The 27,525-nt window shown below is 43.8% G+C and overlaps 2 protein-coding genes across 6 annotated transcripts; both read right to left on the minus strand.

The window, feature by feature from the left end:
* Positions 1-1,649: 1,649 nt before the first annotated feature.
* On the minus strand, positions 1,650-19,106 carry klhl21 (kelch-like family member 21). Of its 2 annotated transcripts, none has more exons than XM_063207870.1 (6): positions 18,987-19,106; positions 12,838-13,585; positions 11,055-11,403; positions 6,322-6,727; positions 5,702-5,774; positions 1,650-4,441 (listed from the first exon to the last, which is right to left on the minus strand). In XM_063207870.1, the coding sequence occupies exons 2-6, from the start codon at positions 13,513-13,515 to the stop codon at positions 4,031-4,033; spliced, it is 1,917 nt and encodes a 638-aa protein (XP_063063940.1). In that variant the 5' UTR covers positions 13,516-13,585; positions 18,987-19,106; the 3' UTR covers positions 1,650-4,030. The 2 variants fall into 2 exon arrangements, with proteins under 2 accessions (XP_063063940.1, XP_063063941.1); XM_063207871.1 differs by lacking the exon at positions 18,987-19,106 and adding an exon at positions 13,713-13,753.
* Positions 19,107-20,221: 1,115 nt separating this feature from the next.
* ubiad1 (UbiA prenyltransferase domain containing 1) lies at positions 20,222-26,965 on the minus strand. Of its 4 annotated transcripts, none has more exons than XM_063207874.1 (3): positions 26,775-26,965; positions 23,438-24,174; positions 20,222-21,473 (listed from the first exon to the last, which is right to left on the minus strand). In XM_063207874.1, exons 2-3 carry the CDS (start codon positions 24,057-24,059, stop codon positions 20,986-20,988), a joined length of 1,110 nt encoding a protein of 369 aa, XP_063063944.1. In that variant the 5' UTR covers positions 24,060-24,174; positions 26,775-26,965; the 3' UTR covers positions 20,222-20,985. The 4 variants fall into 4 exon arrangements, with proteins under 4 accessions (XP_063063944.1, XP_063063945.1, XP_063063943.1 ...); XM_063207875.1 differs by lacking the exon at positions 26,775-26,965 and adding an exon at positions 25,907-26,730; XM_063207873.1 differs by lacking the exon at positions 26,775-26,965 and adding an exon at positions 24,835-25,424.
* Between the last annotated feature and the right edge of the window lie 560 nt (positions 26,966-27,525).

The raw sequence follows: 27,525 nt of genomic DNA on the forward strand, positions 1-27,525 counted from the left end.
CTTTAACCAAGACATATGTCAACATGGTAAAGATAAAACTGTCATAAAGCATTGTGGTAAAATCAACAACAGATGCTGAAATTCTGTACTGGCCTTTTGTGCCAGTATACTTTCAGTTTCTGAAGTGTGTCACCAATGAGAGCTATGGGACGTCTCACATGCATATCTCTTGAAAAATATAACCTACTTCACCATAAATCCTCCCAATAGTAGCACACTTTTTCCCTACGAAATTGAACAGTATAGTCAACAGTAAATAGTAAAATGACAGAAAATTGTGTCATATACTGAATGTCAAAGGCATTTTAAGGTTATTTCAGTGCCATGTGATGTTCATGTTACTACCGGTACCATTTTCACTTCATCTTCCACCCTTTTCATCTGTCACTATTTTCAAATAACCTTGTAGGGAACAAAGTGTAATGAGAAATGCCTTGGTATGGTCTGGCCTAGCTCACTTAGAATGGAATACAAAAGAAAATCTTCTTGACATGCCCCAAGGGAACGCACGCTTTTTGCGAACAAATTTGTGACGTGTCCATAGCACTTACCATAGGCCTACTACCTCCACAATTCATCTTATTAGAATAGAAGACAATATCCATAGTGATATTTAAAATATTTATTTAAGTAACCTCTTCACTTAATAGGACAATTCTAACATGCAGTCTTTGAGGATGACATTCTAGGAGCTGTTTGGCTCCTAATCACCACCACAGGGTATTATTATTACATTACATTACATTATATTTCACTTAGCTGACGCTTTCATTTGTTCAAAGCGACTTACAACTGTTTTTCAGGGTATTGGTTACAGTCCCTGGAGTAATGTGGGGTTAGGTGCCTTGCTCAAGGGCACTTCAGCCATGGATGGAGGTGTAGGGAGAGGTCAGGGGGGATTCGAACCACCAACCCCTAGATTGAAATACCAACTCTCTAACCACTAGGCCACGGCTGCCCTATATGACGATATCATAGGCTATAGGCTTATCTATTAACCTCCTTACGAGGATCGAACACGCATCTTCGTGAACTACAACGGTCCGATTTAACACTCAGTACGATACCGCTAGGCCAGTGGTTCCCAACCTATGGGTCGGGACCCCCCTTATGGGTCGCCAAAGATCCGCAGGGGGTCGCGGAGCCCTCTTGATTTTAAGGGGTTTCGTTTTAAATATTTATAGCCCATGTTGAATAAAAGACAAATCATTTAACTAATAGACGCAACAAACTGTAAGTGCTACATTAAACATTTATTCTATATTTGACCAAAGACGAATTGAGGAATAAAATAACTAAAATAAGTTTTCGCAGGAAACGGAGGGCATCTTGTGACTCCGTCTTGTGCGGGCGCTCGCGTGGTTGGGTCACCAAAGCTTACAATAGTAAAAACATGGGTCCCTTAAGAAAAAGGTTGGGAACCACTGCGCTAGGCCAACAGACCAGCCAGGGTAAACTGAGACTTTCAAACAGTGTTGCCAGATGGGAAATGCTGAACTATCGTACCAAAACCTCACAATCGTTTTTTTGGGGGCTTTTTGGGTGGAAATTATCGTACAAGAACCAAATGGATGTTTTAAGGCAACTAAATGAACTGAAAGAACCTCTGAGATTATTGTACATCATGTTTTTTTTTGATCATACAGAGGACAAAATGGATAAAAGTATAGTACGAATACGATAATTAGCACACATCTGACAACACCACCTTCAAATGATTGCAATTCCACAACAGGACCAATGGATGGCACAAAATCACACCTTTAAACTGTATGAATAAATCCACAATTTATATAAAAACAAGGAGTCAGATTATTCAAAACCAGTAATCACACATTATTGAACTATGGAGTAACCGTTTTCGTTAACCATGTAATCACATTCAATAGAAAAGAAATATCATAAATGTCAAAGTGCTGCAATGGAACCACTTAGTTGAAATAACAGCCTGCCTGCATGGATGCTTTTATGTTGATCACATTAAATCAACTATAAAAGGTCCACACTGTACTGCACACTGCACATTGTTGTAAGTCCGTTCCATGAGTCACTTTAGACAATGATACACAGAATAAAATGTAAATAAAAACTTATCAGAACTTAAATAAAGACTTATCAGGTTGTAACACCATTAAGTAAACTAGCTTAATAATAAAAACTAACTTTTAAGTTCAGAAAAACACTTTTTTCATAAATAAAAGTGGTAATGCACAATGATAGCCAGCATTTCAACAATAGACCCGTAGGTCTACTACAATGCTAGCAAAACTACAATGATAGCCAGCATTTCAACAGTAGACCCGTAGGTCTACCTGCCATTCACATATTTACTATATAATGTAAACAAAAAACAGCACACCCTCTCTCTCTCTCTCTCTCGACTGATAAACCATATCAACTGGTTTATGTTGATTGTCTAGATATGTTTTGGACAAAGAAACACTTCAACGAGTTAAATAGTCCAGTCAAATGTCACATCAAACCTGGCCAAAGCCTTCAAGCACCCTTCAGCCTCGACTGGCAATGTAAGCCAAGCAGAGGCCTATACTAAGAAGCTGGTTCAGGAGTAAATCAGAGTAAGTTAAGAGGTGAATTATCTAATACAAGAGCCTGGAGAAGAAAATGAGGACTCAAGGCTCTGTTTTTTTAGATGATTTAACTCTTCACTTAACCTAGTTTACTCCTGAACTAGCTTCTTAGTATAGGCCCCAGATCAAAGTATCCATATTCACGTGTAATTTACCAAATGGAACATAGCCAATGCTGTAGCTTTTTCGGAATGTAAGGGGGTAAATCAAAACTGAAAATATGTCAGTGATATGTAACAACAACTAAGTGTAGGAGTGTAGGTAGGGAGTGTGAAGATTTAATTGGGATTTTTCAAAATCAATTCCAATTGTTTGGTTAATGGCATACACTACTTGGTATACACTACTTGGTATACACTACTAAAAAACACTCTGCTTTCCCCCCCATCTGTTGGTGGATAAATCATACCGTAAAGCTACAAATAACAGACAAGTCACAAACACTTTTGCTTTGTACCGTAAAAAAAGTTATACCGAAAGAAAGAAAAAACAATTGGACAATTAACGTCAGTCTCAAATTAAGGTCATGTCTCATTGTCTCCGTGTTGTTCACTTTAACAATGGGACAACTCAGGTCAGTGTTACATCGTCGAGGACTGCCAGCAGAGTCTCACACACTTCTGCATTATTTGTGTGCTCTACTAATGACTAGGTAAACATTTTATTCATAGAAATGCCGAAGTGTGTACTGATAGACAGTACACACTGCAAAGACTGTCTGACTGTCTGCGGTCTCGGGCAGAACAGACAGTATTGCCACTGCAGAGCACAACCTGCTCTCACAGAATTCCGTGAAATGAGCACAGCTCCTTCTGGACACAAAATCTGTGGCAGTTCCACAGATTTTGCCAAATTTCCGTGATGGGGTCAAGGAAGTGCTTTCAATATTTTCATGCAAGCACTTCCGAGACGAGACCCCATCACGGAATTCTGGCAACATCCGTAAAAGTGCCAGAGATTTTGTTTCCCAAAAGAACCGCTGCTCATTTCACGGATTTCGGTGAGTTCATGTTGGCGGTGCCCTGTGAGGCTTCCAGATGTATACGTAGTTAAAGAGTTCCACAGCCTTCTCGTAATCGCTGAGATCATTCGACTCGAAGTGCTCCAAGCATATGTTAATCCTTAGATTTAATGAATCATTCCGACACCATGAGGTAATCTAAGCTTTTTGCAAATCTAAGCTTTTCGAATTGAAAAAGCCATTATTTGCAGCTTTACATGAAACTGAAAAAAAATCATACTATTACCGGTACATTACCATTACACTACAGCATGCAAAAAGAAACACAAAAACGCATTCACACATTTTTGCTTTCCTAAGTAAGTCCACTTCACGGCTGATGGTTCAGCATACTGCACACACAAATCCAAAAAATAAATACAACATACACAGACATATAAATACATAGCTGAAGATCTCCACTGGTTCAGCCCAGTCGGTGTCAGAGTGCCGGCTCCACCTGGACCTGAACCTGATCCTGATCCGGCTGCTCCTGGTTCCTCGGATCCTGGTTGTCATTGAGTTGATTGCGATTATGATTATGATTGTGGTTGTGGATAGCGTGATGGTGGTGGTGGTGATGGTGATGATGGCGGTGTAACCGGTGGAGGTGGAGGTTGACCTCGGGCGTCTCGAGAGGCTGGAAGCCGGTCTGGGCCTGGGGCATGAACTGGCGGAAGATGGACACGCTGCCGTGCCAGAACATGGGCTGCGGCAGCCTTCCCATGATGCTCCACGTCTGCGTCTCGGGGCTGTAGGCCTCCACCACGTCGGACAGCTCGAAGGTGCTGTCGTAGCCGCCCGACACGTACAGGCGGCCCCCCAAGGCAGCCACGCTGCCCCCCACGTGAACCTGAGGCAGAATCATGGGACTCAATTAACTAGCCATTTTGGATGGTGATGAAAAAAGTTAATTTACAACCCTGGCTAGTGTCATGGTGGTTTTTCTCTCATGCCCCCCACCCCCCACCCCTTGTTTTTTTTCTGGTTGTTCTGTTGAATTTGTGGGCACACCAATGTACATTCCTAGCAACTGCATTTTTATACTGTTGATATGGCTAGAATTAACTTCAACTTCAGCCTGGTTTCATTATTGCATACAGATACACCATGTATGTAATATTGATAAATATAGCTCGGGAGGACAGTATGTTACTAGGCAGGGGAGAATCATGTGATACAGAAACTCATCAATGCATCCCAGCTGGACATTGGTGTGCAAAATAAAAGTGGTGTGAACGTGAGTAATAACAGCATGGATGCGAATTGAAAATGCAAGTTCAGCACAAAATCCTTAAAGGGACACTGTGTGATATTTTTAGTTGTTTATTTCCAGAATTCATGCTGCCCATTCACTAATGTTACCTTTGTTATGAATACTTACCACCACCATCAAATTCTAAGTATTCATTATGACTGGAAAAATTACACTTTTCATACATGAAAAGGGGGATCTTCTCCATGGTCCGCCATTTTGAATTTCCAAAAATAGCCATTTTTAGCTGCAAAAATGACTCTACTTGGATCATACTAGGAAATATTTGTTTATTACTTAGTAAACTTTCATGTGAAGAACAAATTTCGCAATAGGCAGCCCAGTTTCAATTAGCAGCATAGTTGCAGTACCTTTTTTGACAATTTCCTGCACAGTGTCCCTTTAACCCGTTAAAACACAGCGCTATAAATGTGCTGTTACAAGAATGGCAATGACAAAGTCCTAGTGCATTACTAAAGGCCCTGTGTTATGTCATACTTGTGTAGAACTATAGTAGTTAAGTTTTCAATGACTATTACAGCATGCCTCTGGTGGAACGCCGCGCATTATGGGGCTACTACATTTTTTATAGAGGGAGTATATCTTTTCACATTATTTTTAAGATATGTTTTTGGTCTTTTTGACTTTATTCATGATAGTATAGTGAAGATGACAGGAAGCGAGTGGGGAGAGAGGGAGGGGGAAGGACCGGCAAAGGACCAGGGCCGGGAATCGAACCCTGGTCGTCCGCATAGCGAACGAGTGCCCTACCGTTAGGCCACGGTGTTAGGCCACAATGGGCCTTTTCGCATTACTTTGAGATGAAACAGGTTTGCTGTGTAAAAGGAAGGCACTTACCTGGGTCATGTTGTCGATTTTACCCCATTCATTCTTCACAGGATTGTAGACGTCCACCTCCGCAGAGTCATCCCTAAAATACACAACACAAACATCCAGCAGAAAAACACAACTTGTCAACTTCTCTCTAGTACACTAACAAATCCACAAGTAAGTAGTAGATCATGACTGAAGGTTGAGGATAGTTGATAATTGAGAATATGCATGTTTTGTAAAACTAATACACTGTTAATTCCACAACTAAGTAAATCATAATGATTACGATCATTTCAGTTATTGTGTTCGATTGTCCCCAATCATCAACTACTGATCATTGATAATAGTTGATTACTGGGGACAATGAAACACCAATTGTGTTTGAACACAACAGTGTTTTTCATTGAAAACAGTCAGGGGTGTCCTTCAGGGTGGTAAAGTGAGACTGACTCACCAAGGCCCCATGTACTGTATATACTGTAGGGGGCCCACACACAGTCCAATTTATGAAAATGTATGGCTAGGGGGGGGGCGTTCATTTGAGCTGATTGTACATAGGGCCCAAAATTTGCTGCTACGCCCCCCGTCATGAATGATAACAGTTAATGATTGGGGACAATCACACACAATTGAGGAAAGCTGACCTGACGAAATAGATGAGACCATTGAGCGTGACCGTCTTTGGCGCAAACGACCACGGCGGCAGCTGGCCACAGTTGAGGAGCGACCAGCGGTCGGTCTCGGTGTCGTAGCACTGTATGGCCATGGTGTCCTGTTCGGTGAGGGAGCCGATGGCGTAGAGCTTCCCTCGGCAGGCGGTGGTGGAGCAGTTGTCCATGGGGTGCAGCATGGGTGCCAGGGCCTCCCAGCAGTCCACCGCGTGGTCGTAGCGCTCCGTGCTGTCGGACGCCACCACGTACAGCTGTCCCCTCAGCACGCAGGAGCTGTGGTACTCGCGCGGCTTCAGCATGGGAGACGCCTCCGTCCACTCGTTAACGCTCGAGTTGTAGCGCCACACGCCGTCGTACAGCCGCGAGCCGTCCGAACCACCTGCCGGATACAAGCGTAAAGGGTTTTCCAGTTAGTCAAAACGTTAGTCAAACACCGCAAGAAATGAAATCAAGTATCCAAAACATCTGAGCCTCTTTTTCTTTTTTTTTTCTTTTTTTTTTAAGATTCTCTTTGGTCTTTTTCGACCTCATTTGACAGGAGAGGTGGACTGGAAGCGAATGGGGAGATAGACGGGGAGGAGCCGGCAAAGGACCTGGACCGGGAATCGAACCCCGGTCAGCCGCATGGTAGACGAGTGCCCTACCCATTGGCCACGGCAGGACCCTGAGCCTCTTTTTCATGCACTAAGCAGTTGTAACGCCACACACCATTGTACAGCCGCGAGCCGTCGGCTTGATGTCCCACTTAGGATAAGGGACTTTTAACTTGACTTCAGAGTGCCTCGGACCCTCTCTCTGCTCTCTACATGTTCTTCAGCAAGTCAAATAGTCAGTCCAACACCATAATAAATAAACAAGTATATCCACAACATCTTAGCTGCTCCAAGTACAGCCGCGAGCCATCCGAACCACCTGGTAGATCAAGGCAAACATAAAATATTTTCCAATTTTGCAAGTCAGAGGCGTGCTCAGTCCCTTTACAGAAATGTCAAAAAAAGACGTGTTCTGGTGGGATGCAGGTAAATGACAATGGCATCTAAATATACTATTCTCACCATCAACGCCATAGACACATTGACAGTAAATAGAATATATATTAAAAGCCTGCTGGGAGAGGCAGGTGACTAATATAATCAGTCTGTGCAAAACTGCCGACCGATCCAGTCCCAATGCATATTAGCTGGTGTCAGGGTGCCCCCCCCCCCCTTCACTTTTGTTGTCCCTATTGTTGAATTTGTGGGCACACCAAAAGTGTATTTTTATACTGCTGATATGGCTATAATAAACTTGAACTTTGAATTTGGTTTCATTATTGTATACAGATACACCATGTATGTAATATTGATAAATATAGCTCGGGAGGACAGTATGTTACTAGGTAGTAAACCATAATGAGAGTAGCTCAGGAACTTTCTGCATACCATATCCCTGCTGTGACTATGTTGCCCAACAGGGATTTGCAGATCTGTTGTTGCTCACTGTATTTGCACGACTCGTCATTGCAGTTTCTCAATTTCAACTCATTATCTAGCAAATCTCTGTGGGTGCTTGAACCATAGACAATAGGCCTGTTGTAGCCATGCCAACCATATACATAGATATGTAACATATCTATGAAAAAAAATGAAAAATCATGAATTAAACAATGCAGTCACAATAATAGCAATTAAGACTTATTTGTATTTTGTTGGTATAGCAGATGCATTTCCAAGTGGCAGTAAATGTTTTTACAAAAAGCCTCAACAAGGCAATAGTCTGTGCACAGATGCTTCGTGCCGCTAATCTACAGTATTCAGGGCAGAACAGTCAGTGTCCCGCTCATCTGTCCTCCAGATTTGACTCCCTCTGTACCCACACGGCACATGCAGGTATGTGGATGTAACGAGAGCGCTGACAAAAATAGCACTGGCAAAGGACAAAGAGGATGAGTGAAATGACTCTTGCTGGGTTGAGGAGGTCAGAGGAACATTTTTGTTTTGTTTTGCTTGCGATTATGAAGCCGAGAATACCGGGCGGTCTCAGTGGCGTGTGCCAAAATGCGCTGGCTATTTTCTGTTGACTGCACAGGACCAAGCAGCAAGCATGCATACCAGCCAGGGCAAAAATAAAAACGCAGAGTGCATTATGGTTTATGGTGAAATCAAAGGCAGAATTAATGGCATGCAATACGATAAGACAGACCGACAGACGATATGGAAATAAACAGAATTCGGGATCTCTATAAGGTGAATAAACGCCCAGGCTAATGCCTACACACTGCATTATAAGTTATGTTGAAGTTAAAGGTAGACTTTAAGGCCAATTTAACTTGCCTTATCAGGGCTCCAGAGTGTGACTAAAGTGGTCGCACGTGCACCCATTTTTTTCAATGGTGCGATCAAAAAATATTTTTGGTCGCACCGGTGCCATGAGAAGAACAAAATGAATAGGCAACACTGGTTTATGGTGAAGTTAAAACCAGAAGTAAAGGCAAATCTAACTTGTCTTATACAGAGTTTGCCTCATACCGTGTTAAGGGCACTGCAACCAGGGTTGTCTGAGGTTTCATCCACTGACATAAAAAAGGCTTCCAGCCAGAGATTTCTGGCCTAACATTTGAGAAGACCACCTGGCTTACAACGAATTACAAGAACTGGGCACAGGTCTATCTACGTTTGTAGCTTCCCAAAACTTTGACAGAATTCTGGCAGCTGTTTTAAAAGTCTTGTTCCTTATGCTTTAAGTTTGACATTGCGTGCACTTGACTAGAGAATTCCGAATTTTAATGGTCATTTTGTTTCGGATATGGGAATATAATTTGTCGTCAATCACATTTTTAATTTTGTGTAATTTATGTTTATCTATATTTGTAATGTTTACGACGTGATCACCTGCCACCTTGTCACATACGTATCAAGTAAGGGGAACCCGCACACCTTGTATGCCGATGCAATAGTGAACTTTTATTGCATGTTGAGAAAATAAATAAAAGTGCAACCCAAGTGAACAGTGCAAACAGTTCGGTCCAAGTCAGACCATCCTCAGTGCCAAGAGTGGTCTGATATGAGGATGGTCTGACTGGGACCGAAACGTTTGCATTGTTAACTTGGGTGGCACTTTTATTTATTTTCTCAACATGCAATAAAAGTTCACTATTGCATCTGCATCCAAGGTGTGGGAGTTCCCCTTCCTTGTTCCTATAGTTCACCTATTGGAACCTACACACCCACCAGGCATCAAGAGAAAAGGCGCGGTACCTCCTTTTGAAAGAACACATACGTATCAAGAGAATACTGATTAAGTGTCTGTGACTGATTTATTGCCAATGCCCTGAGGAGTCCCACTGCATGGCGTTTTGTGGAAATCGTGCAACGTAATATCTCACAGAGTTCTTCAAATCAAACAAAAGTACCACAGGTATGTAGCGCAGTGCATGATACAACATAATTAAGGCCCCACTTCCAAAATACCGGCGTTATCCTGTAAAACAAGGGAATGTTGTTTGATATGACATCATTGGATAACGCTAAGCAAACACTATTTGCATGAAGTCCAGCAGTGCTAAACTTTTACAGCCAGCCACACTGATCCAAATCACCAGCTCAGCTGTCACATTCCAACTAGCAAGAATGGAATGCTCTCCTTCTGCAGAACACGTGTGTTGGGCAATATGGATTCTTGTGGACATATAATAGGCGTTTTCGCCAAACATTAATATTCCTGTCTGGTTATTACTAGGCAGTGTTGTCAGATGTACAATAATGATCATATTTGTCCATTTTGTCCTCTGCACGAACAAAAAAACACGATATATGATCATTTCAGAGTTTTCATTCAGTTTGGTTCTTGTACGATAATGTCCTGCCAACAAGCCCCCCAAAACGATAATTTTGAGGATTTGGTACAATAGTTCAGGATATTCCATCTGGCAACAATGCTACTGGGTAAAATGCTGTGTGAAGAGGTTTGAGAGTGAGCAGTGCTGACAGAAGTTGTAAAAAAAATACTGTTACTGAAAGATGATAGTATACTGCGCGAATGTTTCATGTTCCTATACAGTAGGCCTAGTGATTTTTCCATCCATGTTCTCCACATCTTGGAAGCCACCTTGGAAGTCATAAGCCTAAAACTGCTATTCTCTACACACATGCTAATAACTATTACCTCGTGTGCTATTACCTGGCTTATTATCAATAAATACAACAACTTGGCTGCCCCCTTGCAGGAATGAGGCATAAATGCAATTTCGTGTGCAGTGTGCAGTGAGCACTTGTGTGCTGTGGAGTGCTGTGTCACAATGTGACAATGGGAGTTGGAGTTTCCCAGTTGGGCTTTCACTTCACTTTCAACCGCAGCCTCTTACTGCAGATGGGGTCGACGGCGACCCTATTCACTTGCTAAAAACGCTTAACTACATCATAACAACATTGCTATGACATTACAGAGAGCCATAGTGCTGCACTAAGGGGTTTAGCAATACCTATAGTTTGTGAAGCCATGATCAGACTAATAAAACTTCCTGCAATGTTGATACCTGAGCGAGCCTGATGACGCACTGAGGCGAAACGCGTTGTTCGCTCTAATAAAACAAGCATAAAGTGAAGAATGTGTGAGGTAGACTTCTTTCTTTTGAAGTATTGAACATTCCTGCATCTACCAGCACATAGGAGCTGTGCATGGAACTTTGAACTGTTGAATTCTTTGAACTGTTGAAATGTAATGTTTACCTGTGACGTAGATGTCGTTGCCCAGCGCGGCCATGCTGTATCCGCCCCCCAGGTGGTCGGGGAACTCCGCCAGGTATCTCCACTGTCCCGTCTGGGGGTTGTAGCAGTCCACGGTCACCAGCTCGTCACACTCCTGGTCGCAGCCTCCGACCACCACCAGGATCTCCGCCAGCCCGGTGGAGGGCCGCGGGTGCATGCGGTGGCACGGCCAGTCGTGCCGGTCGTACTCGCAGGACTGGAAGCTGCGCGCCTCGCTGATCAGACGCAGACACGCGTGCGACAGGTACACCAGCGGGTCACTCTCCACGTGGGCCAGCAGGTAGAAGCGACGCATGAAGGGCAGCCTCACCTGCAGGGGAGAGAGAGAGACAGAGAGAGAGAGAGAGAGAGAGAGAGAGAGAGAGAGACCGAGAGACAGAGAGAGAGAGAGAGAGAGAGAGAGAGAGAGAGAGAGAGAGAGAGAGAGAGAGAGAGAGAGAGAGAGCGTAAAGGAGAGCGTGAGAGAGAGAGAGAGAGAGAGAGAGAGAGAGAGAGAGAGGGAGTTAAGGAGAGAGAGAGAGAGCGAGAGAGAGAGAGAGAGAGAGAGAGAGAGAGAGAGAGACAGAGAGAGAGAGAGAGAGCGTAAAGGAGAGTGTGAGAGTGAGAGAGTGAGAAAGCGCGGCAGAAGCGTTGCATGAAGGAACCCTAACCCTAACCCTAGGTAGAAGCGACGCATGAAGGGCAGCCTCACCTGCAGGAGAGAGAGAGAGAGAGAGAGATAGAGAGAGAGAGAGAGAGAGAGAGACAGAGAGAGAGCGTAAAGGAGAGCGTGAGAGAGTGAGAAAGCGCGGCAGAAGCGTTGCATGAAGCGTCGCATGAACGGCAGGTTTTTGTTTACTTGTTGTGTTTCAGTATAGATCGGTTTTCGGTTTACAAACACTCATGCTGTGAGGAGGGGTAAGATGCTAAGTAGCGAATGACAGCATCACTATACTATGAGTGACAGCAGTCTCCACCAATCAGATGTTGAAGAGTGCACAGCCAGGGGCACGCAGCCAGGGATTGTTTTACAAACGGGATGTATACAAACCCATGTATAGCACACAGATATCTTAAAATAAATTCATATTATACAACCAGGGTACAATTGTAAAAGACAGAAAAGGACTAGTGCTGACTGATTTGGGAAAGGTATTCATTTTACCACCACATTGCTGAAGTTGCATAAAGTTGTATAAAGTTGCGCCCTATTTTTATTCAAGCAAAATGTAAGTATAGTTTGGGGTCATTGGGTAGACGAAATGAAAGAGCCCTGTGTACAATCAGCTCCAATGGACCCCCCGAGCCATAGTATCTACTGTATATAAATCAGACACTGTGTGCCCCCCCCTCTATACATGGGGCCCTGGTAACTCCCCCCTTGCAAGACACCCCTGCTCACCTGCTGTAAGAGCTCGGGCCAGGGGTGAATTTCTCAAAACCAAAGTTGCTTACTACATTAGCTACTTTGTTGTTTTCAATGCATTTTCCCATTGGCAACTACTGAAGTTGCTAACAGGCTAACAACTTCTCTTTTGAGAAACTCACCCCAGGTGTGTAGACGCCTCTGCAGGTCTGACTTGACCCACTTCACCGCTATCTTAGGTAAGCTGTCTGCTTGTTTCGCACCCTAACCTCGGACACACTGCTGCTCGCGGTTTTGCAGATTCTAGGTACTGTATATCCGACCCCTTTACGGGAAGGTCAGAAGGTGAAAACTGGCCTTCAGTGACTTTTAATTGAATACTGTACCACCCCTGCTCACCTGCTGTAAGAGCTCGGGCCAGTAGTGTAGACGCCTCTGCATGTCTGACTTGACCCACTTGACCGCTATCTGGTAGGCCGTCTCCTCCTTGTCTACGCACAGGCTGTCATCCGACATGTACTCCAGCAGCCGTTTCCATGGCAGCTTCTCAAACTCCTTCCCCTTGGCCAGGTCCACGATGTTCTTGAGGACGAAGCGCCGGGCGCTGGTGGCCAGGTCCCTGCAGGCGTAGGCCTCTGCGAAGTCCTGGATCTCCAGACAGTTGGACACGTCCAGGTTCTGCTCCAGAAAGGCACAGCAGGCCTCCTTGACGGACGGGAACTGGAACAGGTCTGCGGTCTTCAAAAGCAGGTCCACGTTGTCCTGCGTCACCGTGACACGTCCCGTGTAGCAGAACTCGATCAACAGGCCCAGGAGTTCCGCCGAGACCTCGTAGAGTTCCACGCGGTCCATGGCGCTCTCTCGGAGCGTTCCGGCAAACATGGCGCGGAAGTAGGTGCTGGCGGCGGCCAGGACCGTCCGGTGGCAGTGGAACTCTTGGCCCTCGGCGCATAGCGTCACGTCGAAGAACTTGCGCTCGGCGCGAAGCTCGTGAATCCCTCGCAGCAAGTTGAAGGCGTGGGCCGTGTCGAAGAAAGGTAGCGTGGACGCCTGCGTCTGAACCAATGGCTTCTCCATCACTGTTGTTTACAAACAATCAATCGTTGCCTTTCTATGTTTAGGTCGGTGAAGATAAATGTCACGTCTCCTGTAAACACAGAAAAAAAACAGAAATGTTTTCCTTTCAAGTAACAGGGGGTCCTATAAAACCCTGTCAACTAAAATAAACAAGTTAAACTAACACAAAAACAAGCAGGCATTGTAAAATAGACTACCGACAACATGTGATATCCTCTTTTCCCCACACTGGACACCGTGCTAATGAAAGCAAGTCATCTTTCATGTGGGACGAGACCCACTGCCTGCTGTTGTCCTATAAATAACAACAGTAATCCAATGCCAGTGTGCCTTTGGGGAACGGGAGGGGAGGGAGGGGGCGAGGGGGGTGTGGACCAGGAAAGCAGACAGGGAGGGGGCAAAGGTGTCAGTTGTCCCGGGACCAGAGAGAGAGGGGAGCAAACCAGCATCGGGTCCCCTCCCCTTTACTTTCCATGTCTTGAGTAGGAGGGGGGCCTTTCAGATGACTTTGTCCTGGGCCCGGCCAAAGCTTTTCAGCGGCCCTACATGTGACGGCCGGCAGAGGGTTGTTGAACTGTTGGCACTGCTCTTCACAGCCTAATGGGACATGCGCTAAGTAAGCACCCAGCCCCCATCCTCTAGCACCCCTCAGCTAGCTACCGCTACCTCTCAGTAGCACACAGCGAGGCCAGGCCCCAAAAGCAGGTCCAGATGATCCATAAGGGCCAGTGGCACAGTGCAGAAAGTCAAAGAATGCGTGTAGTGGCACAGGTGCTGGACCAAACGTAAGATAACTGAAAAGAAAAGAAAAGGTCTGCAACACTGTTAAATGCTCCCAAATATTTAATGGCACAATAAATAAATATTTGGGAGCATTTAACAGTGTTGCAGACCTTTATTTTCTTTCCAGTGGCACAGTGCCCAGGGTCACCCACCATTTACAGCCTGTTAGGGCTGACACAGACACAGACTTAACATACAGTAGATTCAAGGATTCAAGGATTCAAGGATTCAAGGATATTTATTTGTCATGTACATAGAGACACTTTCGTGTCACTTGTAATGAAATGCATGGCCGTTGCAAAACAGGTGTGCAGAAGAAGGGTGAAGAAGAAATAAAATAAAAATAAAAATAAAAATGAAAAGTGTGTGTGTGTGTGTGTGTGTGTGTGTGTGTGTGTGTGTGTGTGTGTGTGTGTGTGTGTGTGTGTGTGTGTGTGTGTGTTCAATCAAAGTAATTAGGAGGAATTCAGTAAGCAAATGGCATGAGGAAAAAAGCTCTTTCTCAGTCTTTCAGTTCTAGCTCTGTGACAGCACAGTCGCCTTCCAGATCTCAGTTTTTTAAATAGTCCATATCCTGGGTGTGACTGGTCTTTGAGAATGTTATTGGCCCTAGATAGCACTCTCTTTGTGTATATGTCTTTCACGGCAGGCAGAGGTTGACAAAGGGGGGCACCTGCAAGGTATTAGTGCCCAGGGGCACCAAAGTGTCTTAATACGGTCCTGTGAAGCAGCCCTGAAGGTGATTACACAATCAGGATCCAGGAGGGGCTACTTTGTACCACTGGATCAAATGACACGGAGCTTAAATCCATTGAAAAGACATGTGCTGTATGCTGGGTATGGGCACAGTGAAGGACAAAGGCCAGACGAAAGTCATTAGGAGTTGAAGCAAAAAAAACAAAAACAAAATAAAAACAAAAAACAGATCTGTTCCTCCATAATACATTGACTAGCTCATAGTTATTAAAGAATGTAATAAGCCTGGTCTGTCTGTTGTAATAGCACTTGTGTATTACGATAACTAGAAATAATAAACTCTAATGATTCGACTCTAATGATTCAATCGAACCCAATATGATACTGCTGCTTCATACGTTACAGGGCCAAAACAAACAAGTATTAGACTTCTTAAAAGTGTTACCTTGGAAAGTGGCTTTGAATTCCAATCCATAAGTTAACACACAAATGAAAATACAAATGAGTACAGCCGTGTTGAGCTTTAGATGCATTATTAGATTTACATTAATTTAGATGCACTAATACCCAATAATGAACAGAGCCCACTGTTGTCGATGTGTGAGCAATTCTAAATCTTTGCTTTCTGACAGGTTCAGTCTGCAGCAGCAAAATGAATTTGACTACGTGTGGTACTCACTGTTTGGAAACAAAATGACATTCTACAGTGTTGTTTTTAGGCCATGGAAGTTATTCAATGGGTGAACGTAGCACGGAAGAAAGAAAGAAAGAGAGAGAGAGAGAGAGAGAGAGAGAGAGAGAGAGAGAGAGAGAGAAAGAAAGGAAAAAACTAACTACTCTGCATCTGCACTTGTTGTTGTGTAGATTTCCTGTGCACTTCGCATCTGCAAGTGATGTTGGCTATGATTATGTTCTCGCTTTGTAAGTCGCTTTGGTTAAAAAGCCTCTGTCAAATGCAATGTAATGCAAAAGAAAGAAAAAAACAAAGAAAGAAAGCATGACTTTACCACAAACTGTCTGTATTGTTTTATCTCTGGGACACCAACTACGTAACCCTACCCTACTGTAACAGAAGTGCTGAAATAAAGTTCATCATCATTCAAATGACACCTGAATGGAGATAAGAGAGAGAGAGAGAGAGAGAGAGAGAGAGAGAGAGAGAGAGACAGAGAGAGAGAGAGAGAGAGAGTGATGGCATTTGACTTTAAAGGCACTGTCAAGGAAACGCTAGCCTCCAAACGGAATGTTCCAGAGTGCCAGTTTAGAAGCATACGCCACATAGCCCAGTTTATATGCGAAATATTAAGAGACGCCATCAAAACGCTAACTACAGCGCAGACTAAACTTGACAGCTTTTATAGCAACTCTGGAAAAGGGACAGGAAAAATCCTGGGGAACTTTTTCCCCCCAAGAGAGCCACACATCATGCGTTTTATTTATTTCACCTCACCTGTACAATTTATTTCACATCAACACTGGGTGTGGATAGATCTGGGAGGCCTGGGATTAATTTCGTTTAGGGATGCATGATGTGGAAAATTTCGGCCGATACCGATATCCGATATTGATATTGCGGTTTTGGCCGATAACCGATATTAACCGATACCGATGTTTTTTTGTTGTTGTTTTTTTAAAGAGATAACATTTAATACAGACTGACAATGGTGCAAACTGAATTTTTGAATGTCCTCTTATTTCCAATAACACTTTTTAACTCCCTGTGATAAAATTTGATAAAAAATAGAGACAAACTAGAAGACAAACAATGAAAGACACCATCAAGTCCAATCATTTAGAACCGTAACATATTAAAAGAAATATCGGCGTTAACATCGGCCCAGTTTTACCCATCGGACCGATGTCCGATGTGTTGAGAAATGTCAAATATCGGCCGATACATTGTGCATCCCTATCCCATGTCCCAGGTTCTGTTGTCGTCAGTTAGTGCTTATGCTCCACATGCATTACATGGCACATGTGCAATAGCCTTGTGATGTAATGTGTATGTCCTGACTTAAACGAGTCTTGTTCAGGGATGCAAAATGAATTGCAGTATAAACTGGCAATAAGAGCTATCATATTGTATCGTACGTATCGTATAATAATTTCACCTCAACACTGGGGGTGGAGTAGACACCTGGGGGGGCCTGAGATGAAGATATTTATGGCCCATGATGACACTTGGATTTGCCTGCTGTTCATTATGGATGTTACAAAATGTCGATCAGTTTCTTTACACTTTTCACTTTCTTTAGGTGCATTATTAGGACAACTTCAAATACCAAAGTGATATTGCCAATCGCCAATCTCCATTCTAACCCATGCCATTGCAATGGCAACTTCACATTAACGAAATTCAAATTAATGAAACAATGCTGTGAAAATGCATAACAGTGAGCTAATTACTTTGTTATAACAACATGACATGTAGAAATGGAGGAATTCCGCAATCAGCACCTGGGAATTCCAGAGTCCAGCAGAACATTCCAACCACAGCGCCAGGATACTGTCTGACTGACTGTCTGTCTGACTATGAATTTATGGCTTGTTTACAAATAGACCAACGCCTATAATGTACAATGTAACTTGTGGTACACAATGACCTGGACCTGTGAAAGTCGTTCCTTTTTTAACTACAGGGTCGAGGCTTGCCAACACCTGTTATTGAACATCAACAGAAAGCCTGGCTTATGGTGCATAGCATATCCATCATTCCTAAGATGTGACAAATGGGCATCCTTGCCTGTGCTAGTCAAGGGTGACCTATTCTGCCTTGGGATAAACCTTGTCTCACATGCCGAAAACGATATCAGTCCCACATCCCTTGAGACAGAAGACTTGATACAGAACAGAGGACTGCCGACATGGCCGCGGTTAACTCAGTTATCAGGTGAACACTAAAACCTCGCATGGCCTCTGATGTTCTCTGGTGTACAAATGTGAATTCAAAAACATGTTGATATTTTAGCTGACTGTAGCCTAATGAGTTCACACGAGTGCACAGGCCTTGTAAAATAGGATGTGATGATGGCAGTGGTGTTGGCCTAATTCTCGGCTGAAACCCTTTTGCCTATTATCTGGCGTGCTGTTTTTTGATATTAAAACATCAAAGTACTAAAATGAATAGCATAGACCACTAAAATGAAACATTTCACCCCCCAGAAAGCGCTGCCACTTCATGTAAACAAACGCTCGAGCCTTTTCCAAAACCCAAGACAGGTTGACCCAAAATATTGTGATTTGAACTAGTTGGGCTTTTTGTTACTAGTTACTGCATTTAGTCTGATGCTACAGAAAAAATAGCAAACGTAAGCGTAGGGAACACTTTTTTTGTAAACTAGCCTAACACAAAGACAACTGCGTTGGATCGAGGTGTCTGAACCACAGGTCTACCATGGAGCGGTCTCCGGAACGGATTCCCTGATTGACGCTCCCAACTCAGGACGCTCCCATTTCATCTCGCTCCCACTAGCCAGACTATCGGTACCACCGCCATATGACGGAGCCAGTTATCTTGTTGATGTTAGTTTTTTGTTTCTAACCCTAACCTTAACCCTAACCCTAACCCTAAACCTAACCCTAAACCTAACCCTAACCCTAAATTGCTTGTATGTGGCAGTATATGATAATACGTGAAATATAATCGGGTGGGACCGCACGTCCGGGAGTGATAGAAACACCTGGGACCGCACGTCCGGGAGCGATCTCAGTTGGGAGTCTCCATCCCCTTACCNCCGGAACGTTCTGTTTCCTAAACAGAATACTGGAAGCAGGAAAAGATACAATGTCGCGCACGGATCCTAACATCAAACAACTGCACACCACAACAAACGCCGTATTGACACATTATAGCAGATCACCGCATATTCGTAACAACTCAGTTTGACACAGTCTACGCAACTAACGATACCGTTAGTTAACCTTAACCTTCTGAGGAGAAGGGCCTAACCTTAGCACAAAAACAACCACATTAACATCGGCAATTTACTTACCAAATGCAATAATCCCACCTCACCTCGAGGATCCGCAGTACTTTTTAGAATTAAATCATAAACTTAATGCTAAAGTTTTAGCAGGAGGGAACAGGCTTTGCTGTTCGGAATCCATGTGCAACTGTGGTCACGGGCTAGACGTCGCTTCCTATTGGCTAAAAAACAGCATCGTGACGTGTAGGCATACGTGCTGGTTTTGCAATCATTTATAAATATCATAGGTCCGTAAAATGATGAGATATCATGTAACACATTCGCCAGACTTGTCTTAGCTTACTGGATTGGCAGCGTGATTAAAATATACATTTGTGGAAAGTCCACAAGTTCCAAATTCATTAGTATTTCCATGGATAAATCTGACTTGATTTTGTCAAACCAACCCACCACCAAATTATTGGCCTATATCAATGTACTATCGAAAATAACCTCAATTGAAAAGTTATGTTTTATTACTTCCACTCACACTACTTAATTTTTTGTTTAGAAAACACTTTTTCTGTGAGACAGTGCTGACATCACAGGACCTCAAAATCCTGGATAGAGTACTGCAAATTGAACCACTGTCAGTGTAATCAGGAAGCATGAGGTGTTTGGTGTTCAGTAAACCTATTTTCAGAAGCCAACTCACAGCAAGCATAAATTTACCACTTAGGATATTTCTCAACATGAGTCTCTGAGTCACTCATCTGACTTGAGTGTGGAAGTGAAGTGACAAATGCTCAAAACAAATAGCAAATTTCAGACACCATTTCTAAAATTGTGTGGCAAAAAATTGTGCAAAACAAAAACTTAACTGACAGTTGTCTGGACAATAAATTAACATGAACCCGAACACACCCGTTACATTTGGTTTGAAAGTAATTAGACTAGTCGTAGTCTACCTGCCTTCTTCAGGTTCTTGCCTGTGAAATAAGCTACTAATACAGTCAAACAAAGCAAAACATCTGGCTTATGACATGGTTATAAACAACCACAATCATTATCATATGGAAAGAGAAAAATTGTACAGTTAAATTGTGTGGTTTTATATTCTGATTGGTTCACAAACTGAAGAGATATAATGATATTGTGCCCTATGCACTACTAGCAGAGATTTTGATAGGAAGGTGAGATAGGAAATAATCGTACATAGAAATTAACGGTGTCCCGTCTCGATCTAAACTGTCTCTGCTACTAGGTAATAGATGTGGTAAATGAACACTGCAAGGCCTGCAAGCGAAATACAAAACAATTCACACAAACAAACAAGTATTTCATTTTGAAGGCACAATTTAATCTTTATGGCATCAACAATGAACGAAAACATTACCAGATCTGAAGAATTCAACGGCTGACAGATCTGAGAGCTTTTCTCTCCCAACAATGATGCAAACGTGGCAGCATGGGCCTCCTTCCATTAATTAATGGCTGTTTGTTTTTTTTATAGCTCACGCTTTAAAAAAGAAATACAGAGGTAGCAAAAAATATTTTAGAGTAACCTACAGGACTGCATCTTCCTTCTTGACGTACAAAAAAAGCAAGCCAGAATGTACAAACCTTCACAACCTCGCTGATAAATCATTTAATATAAATGCAAATAAGCCTACTTTTGAAATATCTCTAGGAAACAAAAAAAATAAAATAATAAAAACATAAATTAGAAAAACGATGCGGTGAAATGATTTTACATCAAAATAAAAGTAGCCAACAACAACAACAACAAAACAGGGGTACGTTTCTCGAAAGCATAGCTGCTAGCCAGTTAGCAACTTGGGTAGTTGGGTAGCCAACGGGAAATCGCATCGCAAGCAACGACAAAGTAGCTAACCTAGTTAGCAACTTTAGTTTCGAGAAATGCACACACCAGGGGTGAATTTCTCAAAACCAAAGTTGCTAACTACAGTAGCTACTTTGCTGTTTTCAATGCATTTTCCCATTGCCAACTACCGAAGTTGCTAACAGGCTAACAACTTCTCTTTTGAGAAACTCACCCCAGAAGTCCTTAATTAAACACTTTTCATCACAGTAATGGCAAGCTGCCCTGTGGAGCCAGGATTATTCCAAAGACGTAGAAGAGCCCCATGAGCAAGTTCAGCTTGGCTGTCTTCTGGGGGATCTTGGAGTAACACTGGCTGCGAAACTGTCTCTCTAGCGGAAATGCCATGGGTAACGTCAGCAGGGGCAGCGCCATACTGATGGTGTAATGCGTGGCCAGGATGCAGAAGAGGACGTAGGGGACGAAGAGCAGGAGGTTGTAGATGACGTAGGAGAGCGTGGGGCCCACCAGGATGGCGAGCGTCACGATGCCCGCTTGCTTATCCGAGTCCATGTCTCGCGTGTTGTTGCTGTGCAGGATGGCCTCGGTGTTGAGGGCCAGGGGCACGGCGTAGACCAGGGGCAACACGGACAGGTAGCCCACCTGCACGGCGTGGGCGAACATCACCGCCAGAGGGCCGAAGGTGATCAGGATCACCACGTCTCCCAGGGCCACGTACTTGAAACCAATTCCTAGAGGAAGACAGAAACAAAACGAAACAAAGGGATTTTCTTCTGTTATATTGTTGAGAGAAAAGGGGAAAAACACAACATCTAATGCTATTATCAACACTTCGTCATATGTGGAATTTTAAAAGAACATGGATTTTATTGTTGCCATTTCTGAGACAACTTTGTACACTTATAACAACAGTATTACATATATGAGATGCTAAATTTGAGAGTGGGGAAGAAAATGTTACTCAAACTAGTATTTTGACTTCAGCTAATGTCTTGAATTAACAGAGTAAGCTTATTTGTCATCTTCTCACTATCCTTATGACCCAGGGGCCTCATATACAAAGACTTCCTTAGATTTCCTTCTGTATCTTTGCATAAGTGAAAATCAGAAAAGATACATTTGTACCTACAATTTCAAATGTATCAGTCCAATTTCACATGGAATTTAGCACACATGCACTTTATCATGTCAGGTCAGTATTATTCGTACATCTGAAAATCTGTGTGAAAAGTTGTGCATAAGCAAGTTTTGTAGATGAGGCTCCAGAAATGTTCATTTGTAGTAGAGCTCCACCTAGTGTGAACGCAATACTGTGTGACACTGCGTCCATATGGGAGCACTGACACTGAATGACAGCAGAGAGGCAGGGACAAGAGAAGATGGTAAACAAATGGTTATGCCTAATCACCATTCAACAGGTTTTGTGATATTCATGTCAATTCAGGTCCGATTTCCTACCAATTGCCACTGCATGCTACACTCAAATAAGAGTTCTTCCAATGTCAATTCACACGATTCCCTAGAACAGCAGTCCCCAAACTTTTTTGACCAAACACCCCTTACACAACATCAAGATGGTACCGGTAATAACATTGGCATAACATTGTGCCACCCAACCCCCAAACATACCAGATGTCTCTCCATCCCCCAAGGGGGCTGTAAAACACTTATCTGGAATCTCTTTCTTAAAAAAAGATTGAGAACCAGTGACAGTGTTTCTCAACAGGGGCACTACAGACCCCCAGGGGTCGTTGGGGAGCCCTAGAGGGGCGTTGAGAAGAATACAGCTGATACAAGGGCCGGTGCTTAGTTGCCATTGGGGGGCATTAGTCTATTTTATTTTTTAATACTAAATTTGGCAGGCTTATGATGGGGTCCAGGGGGTGGGGGGCGTTGGGAGGTTTATGATGAGGCCTGATGAAAGTCTAGGACCGAAATCTCGCAAGTCAAGTAAGCTTAAAGCTTTACACAAAACAGACCTGAAGTGTGCGAATGTCTCCTTTCTGTACACAGGAGGTGAAAGAAAATCTCGTATGTTTGACTTTTCACCCATATGCTACTGTATGCACAGCCTAGTGTGCAGTCAGAGTACATTCAAGAAGAGAACATCTAAACAGATCCCCACTTCACTTACCTCCTGTGTACAGGAAGGTGCTACCAAAATCTATTAACTACAATCACCGGCCACTTCATTAGGAACACCTCTCCAATACAGGGTTGGACCCCCTTTTGCCTTCAGAATTGACTGCACTGCCTACTCGGGTAGGCCTGTGGCATTCCAACAAAGATAAATGGTACTTATTGGCTCATCAGACCAGGCAACATTTTCCCAATCTTCTGGTGTTCTTTATGGTGACCCATCCTCCCCAAAAAAATAAACCTCTCCGGTTCTACATGATTCACGTGAATGGCCTAATTAGCCGGGAAAAGGGTGACTGTCACCAAAAGGTAACGACAGAGATTCTTAAAGTATAGAGATATGCCAACATAATAGGTTTCTATGGGCACCTAACACGACCAGGTTCCGGTCTGCCTAAAGGGCCGTGTCATAATGCTCCTACAATGAATAGAACAGTCCTTAGGTCTGCCTAGGTCTGCCTAAGGGGGGCCATAATAGAACCAGGAAACAATGGGCCAATGGAACCTCTCTCTCTCTCTCTACTCTCTCTGGTGACGAGTTTGCAGGTATGCTTACCTCCTGTGTACAGGAAGGAGCTGGACAGGCCACCAAAGTAGATGAGGGCGAGGTGCTCCAGCCTGAGCGTGGAGAGGAAGAAGAGGAGCGTGGCACACAGGCAGCCCACGGAGTACAACACCGCCCCGAACATCACCACGTCCTGCGGCTCCAGGATCTGATCCACCAAGGTGCGGTCGTCGCTCTTCTTGTGGTCGATGCCCTTGGAGAAGTCGTAGTACGTGTTGACCAGGTTGCCGGCGCCGTGCACCACGAGCACAGCCACCGCGCACACCAGCAGGACCAGCAGGTCCACTTTGCCCTCGAGTTTATACGCCAAGGCACTGCCCAGCACGACCGGCGTCAGGGAGGCGCTGAAGCTCCACGGGCGCAGAGCTAGGACATAGGCGGCACACTTCTGTTTGGCTTTATCGGCCACCCGTGTCAGCCTCCCTGAGGAGGGGGTCTTGAAGTCCGAGTTGTTGTTGTAGACATGCCCCATGAGGCCCCGCGTCAGCCCTGCTGCGGCGTCGCCGCTGTCGTCCAAAGGCCGCTCTGGCGGTTCCTGCTGCAGATCGTTTGAACCGGCAGTTGTTAGGACACATGTGGACGAGTCCGAGTTGGCATGTTTACCTTGGGCCATTGGCAAGTCACTGGTGCTTCACACACACAGAGTCCACCGCTCAGGAGGACTCCTCAATACTTCTGCAGGTGAAATGAATAATATCCCATGGCTGGGCTATGGCTCAAGCCAGTCCCTGTGAAAACACACGGAATGTGAAGGAATACAGTCAGTTCTCGTGTGAAAATGGAAAAAAACACACTGTAAAAGACACTAGAATCAACTCCATCGACAAAAACAGCAGGGCAAAACGACCCATCAATCTGGGAATGGTCATGACATAAAAGACAGTGTAGAAGAGTGGCTAGTTCTAAACTTCAAATTCGCACTATCAGAATTACAATAACAAATACCACATACCATTTGAGCTTTTTAAACGTATGGGCTTCAGAAAATGCCAAAAAATATTTCTATACGGCTGAGCATTTAGCGTTTGCCTTCTTGAATGCCCCAATGTCACTGTGGATACAATGCTAGCCCATTAGCAAGCTAACATTACCAAACATTCCACGTCATTTTCTAGCCTGTGCTTTTCTCCCCAAAGTGACTTCCAAACACCACTGCTTAACCATCATACTGTCACTGCTACAGGCGACAGACAGAGGAACCAGTGTTTACGGTAGATAGTTAACAGGTTAGTACACGTCATTGCTGTGAAGTATCAGTGAGCTAACTAGACCTAAGCAGATTAACATGATCCAGCTGAGTTCAAATCAGTGTTACAATAACCCACTTGTCCACGTTAACGGGCGTTGCAACTGATTATAACGATACGCCATAATAAAAACCTACCTACGTCTATCGTCAAGGTGCTCCTGGGAAGGATGACATTCATTATTTATGTCCTACAATAAATGCCACTGTAGTAAGCGCCGGTAAACTTTCTTCTCCTGTACTGTCTCCACCACAGGAGCATTTCAAGATAGCATACAGGCCGTCGCCATTTTGTCTACGTACAGTAGGTGCGACAAGAAGGGGCTCCCCTCCAAGACAAACTCCAGTGCCATTGGTTCCTCAAGAGCGGACCACACATTATGCATTATTCATCACGCTAGATTTCAAGAAAAATATCAAATCAGTCCATCTCCATCACCTGCACCTGAGCTTTCTGAGCAAAACCCAGTTGCCTTCTTCCGTAGGCCAATGCGCAGTGGGATGGAGGTAAAGTCCTATCATATCCGAGCTGAAGAGTTAATAAACCCACCAACATAATTAATAGCCTAAATATGGGCTATGAAAAAAGTTGCTAGACAGCTGTCTAGGCCTATGTCTAATTTAAAGGACCCATTATACAGTATTTGTGTGTTTGATTAGGCCTATATCTTTATAAGGCAGTTTCTAACTAAGCATTATATGAGAGAATGTTTAGTGTTTTTTATTTCTTTGTATTTTGTTGTTGTTGTTTAAAGCCATGTCTGGTGGCATGCAGTGGTCTCATTTTTATTTAAAAATATATATTATATATACATAATAAATTGAAAATAAATTGTATATAAACAATGTACATAATTATTATTTATATGAATAAATAATAAAAAATAAAGAATAATACAAACACTGCCGCAATCCAGGCAACTTCAATGTAGATCAACCCTGATCAGCTTTTGCCACTGGATCAGTTTTTTTGGGGATTTTTTTTTTTTTTTGCAAAGTTTCAGTAGCAACAAAATCTATCTAACTCATTAGGTGGGTCCAACAGTGGAATAACAGTGTAATGGCTATGTAATACCATGTGTTGTGACCTAGCCTACTTCTATTTTTGACACCTCTGCCCATCAAGGACAAAACATTGGCTAGAGCTGAAAGATCGACTTGACTTTGATAGCACACTAGAAGTACTCTACATAACTTACAACCAATTCACTTACCTTAACCTTACGAATGGTCCCCCAAGTGTTTTTCTCCAGGCAATATATTTCTGGTTGACAAATCTATTAACACGTTGGTGGTCAGTGAAGCCGTGTTGTGTTCAGCTGCATGTTTTCATAGCTGCATCATATCAGCATCACCCACAGCACCATATCTGCTGTGCACAGACGCCATCCTGCTGCTGGTCTGTCTGTAGGCCCAGGACCGCTAACAGCTTTGGCTGCCCGAGGTAAAGACATCTGAACGGGCCCCACTCACACCCAATCAATACAATGCAAAGAGGATCCATTTCTGGGCCCCCTCTCTCCATGGGCCTGGGACAAGTGACCCCTTAGTCACTCCCTGTCGGCTACCCTCTGTAGGTCTACTGCAAACAGTGGACATATTGACCCACACTATATGCAAACACATATTGACCCACGCTACATGCAAACACAGCCCTGATGATAGCAAAGGGACGTTGAATCCACGCCGATTATCATCAAATCAACGCGAAAAGATGTCCAACACCTTTGATTCACCATTCATTTCCTATCAGGGAGATCGTTTGGGCCTACGATCCCAAACACAGACCCCGCATGGCCAACTGCTGGGCTGACTTTGTACTATGCAAACATATTGACCCACATCATATGCAAACACAGATCTCTTGCTCTCGCCTGCGATCCCAAACACAGGCGACTATTTTATCACAAATGTGAATATGTGGAAAACAAAACAAGTAGGATAACATCTTGTGGCTTCTTGTGTAAAATTATATTTTTGTTAAAACAAAACTTGATTGGTTCAATAGCTCATATTGAAGGAAATCTGCGTCTGTGAAACAGTTGTAAATGTGTTTAAATTATTAACATTAATAGATCTCACCTGTCTTATTGTCATGTGTTATGAGGTAGACCTGAATGTCAGTCAAATAGCATTCTCCACGAGCCAGGCATAACATTAAATGACTTCCTGCCTGGTGTTGCATTTCTGTAACTGAGGTGTTCCTGTGCGGTCACTCAGGGCTCAGACTCGCCATCTCCTAGTCATCGCTCCATTTTGGGCATGGGAGGCACAGCACAATACTGCTGAGCTTATGAACCAGTCCGACACCTCAGCGCTGCCCATACTGTATGAGGATTCGGGAGGGAGGTTTAATGTTCCACACCACACCAGGGCTGGACTGGGGGAGGAATAGGGCCCGGGCCCTTTTGGCTGAAAGGCCCCCCCCCTAACAATTAGGGGTGCAGAACTGACTCACCGGTGGGCCCTGCACCCTCGTGGGTTCCTATTTTCAGAAATGTTTTTTTTTTCTTAAAGGAGGTTTTTTTACATTTCTGAAAATAGGAGCCCACGAGGGTGCAGGGCCCACCGGGAAATGCCCGGTATGCCAGATGGTCAGTCCTGCCCTGTACCACACTGTTAGTTGGCCCCCGTTACAGTTGCCCCCCCTTTTACCCCTGGCCTGTCAAGCTATGAACTCCACCACCAGGGCCAGATTAAGATTGTAGGAGCCATTCGTACTTTTTTTTTGTTTGGTGACACCTGCTGGCGGAAATGTGAATACTGTGTTGGAATTTGTCATTTGAGTGGCCTAATTGGACCCGGTGCAATGATTGATGCGCACCTGTATAAT

The sequence above is a fragment of the Engraulis encrasicolus genome, chromosome 10 (genome assembly GCF_034702125.1).
Source record: "Engraulis encrasicolus isolate BLACKSEA-1 chromosome 10, IST_EnEncr_1.0, whole genome shotgun sequence".
In the NCBI taxonomy this organism is placed as follows: Eukaryota; Metazoa; Chordata; class Actinopteri; order Clupeiformes; family Engraulidae; genus Engraulis; species Engraulis encrasicolus.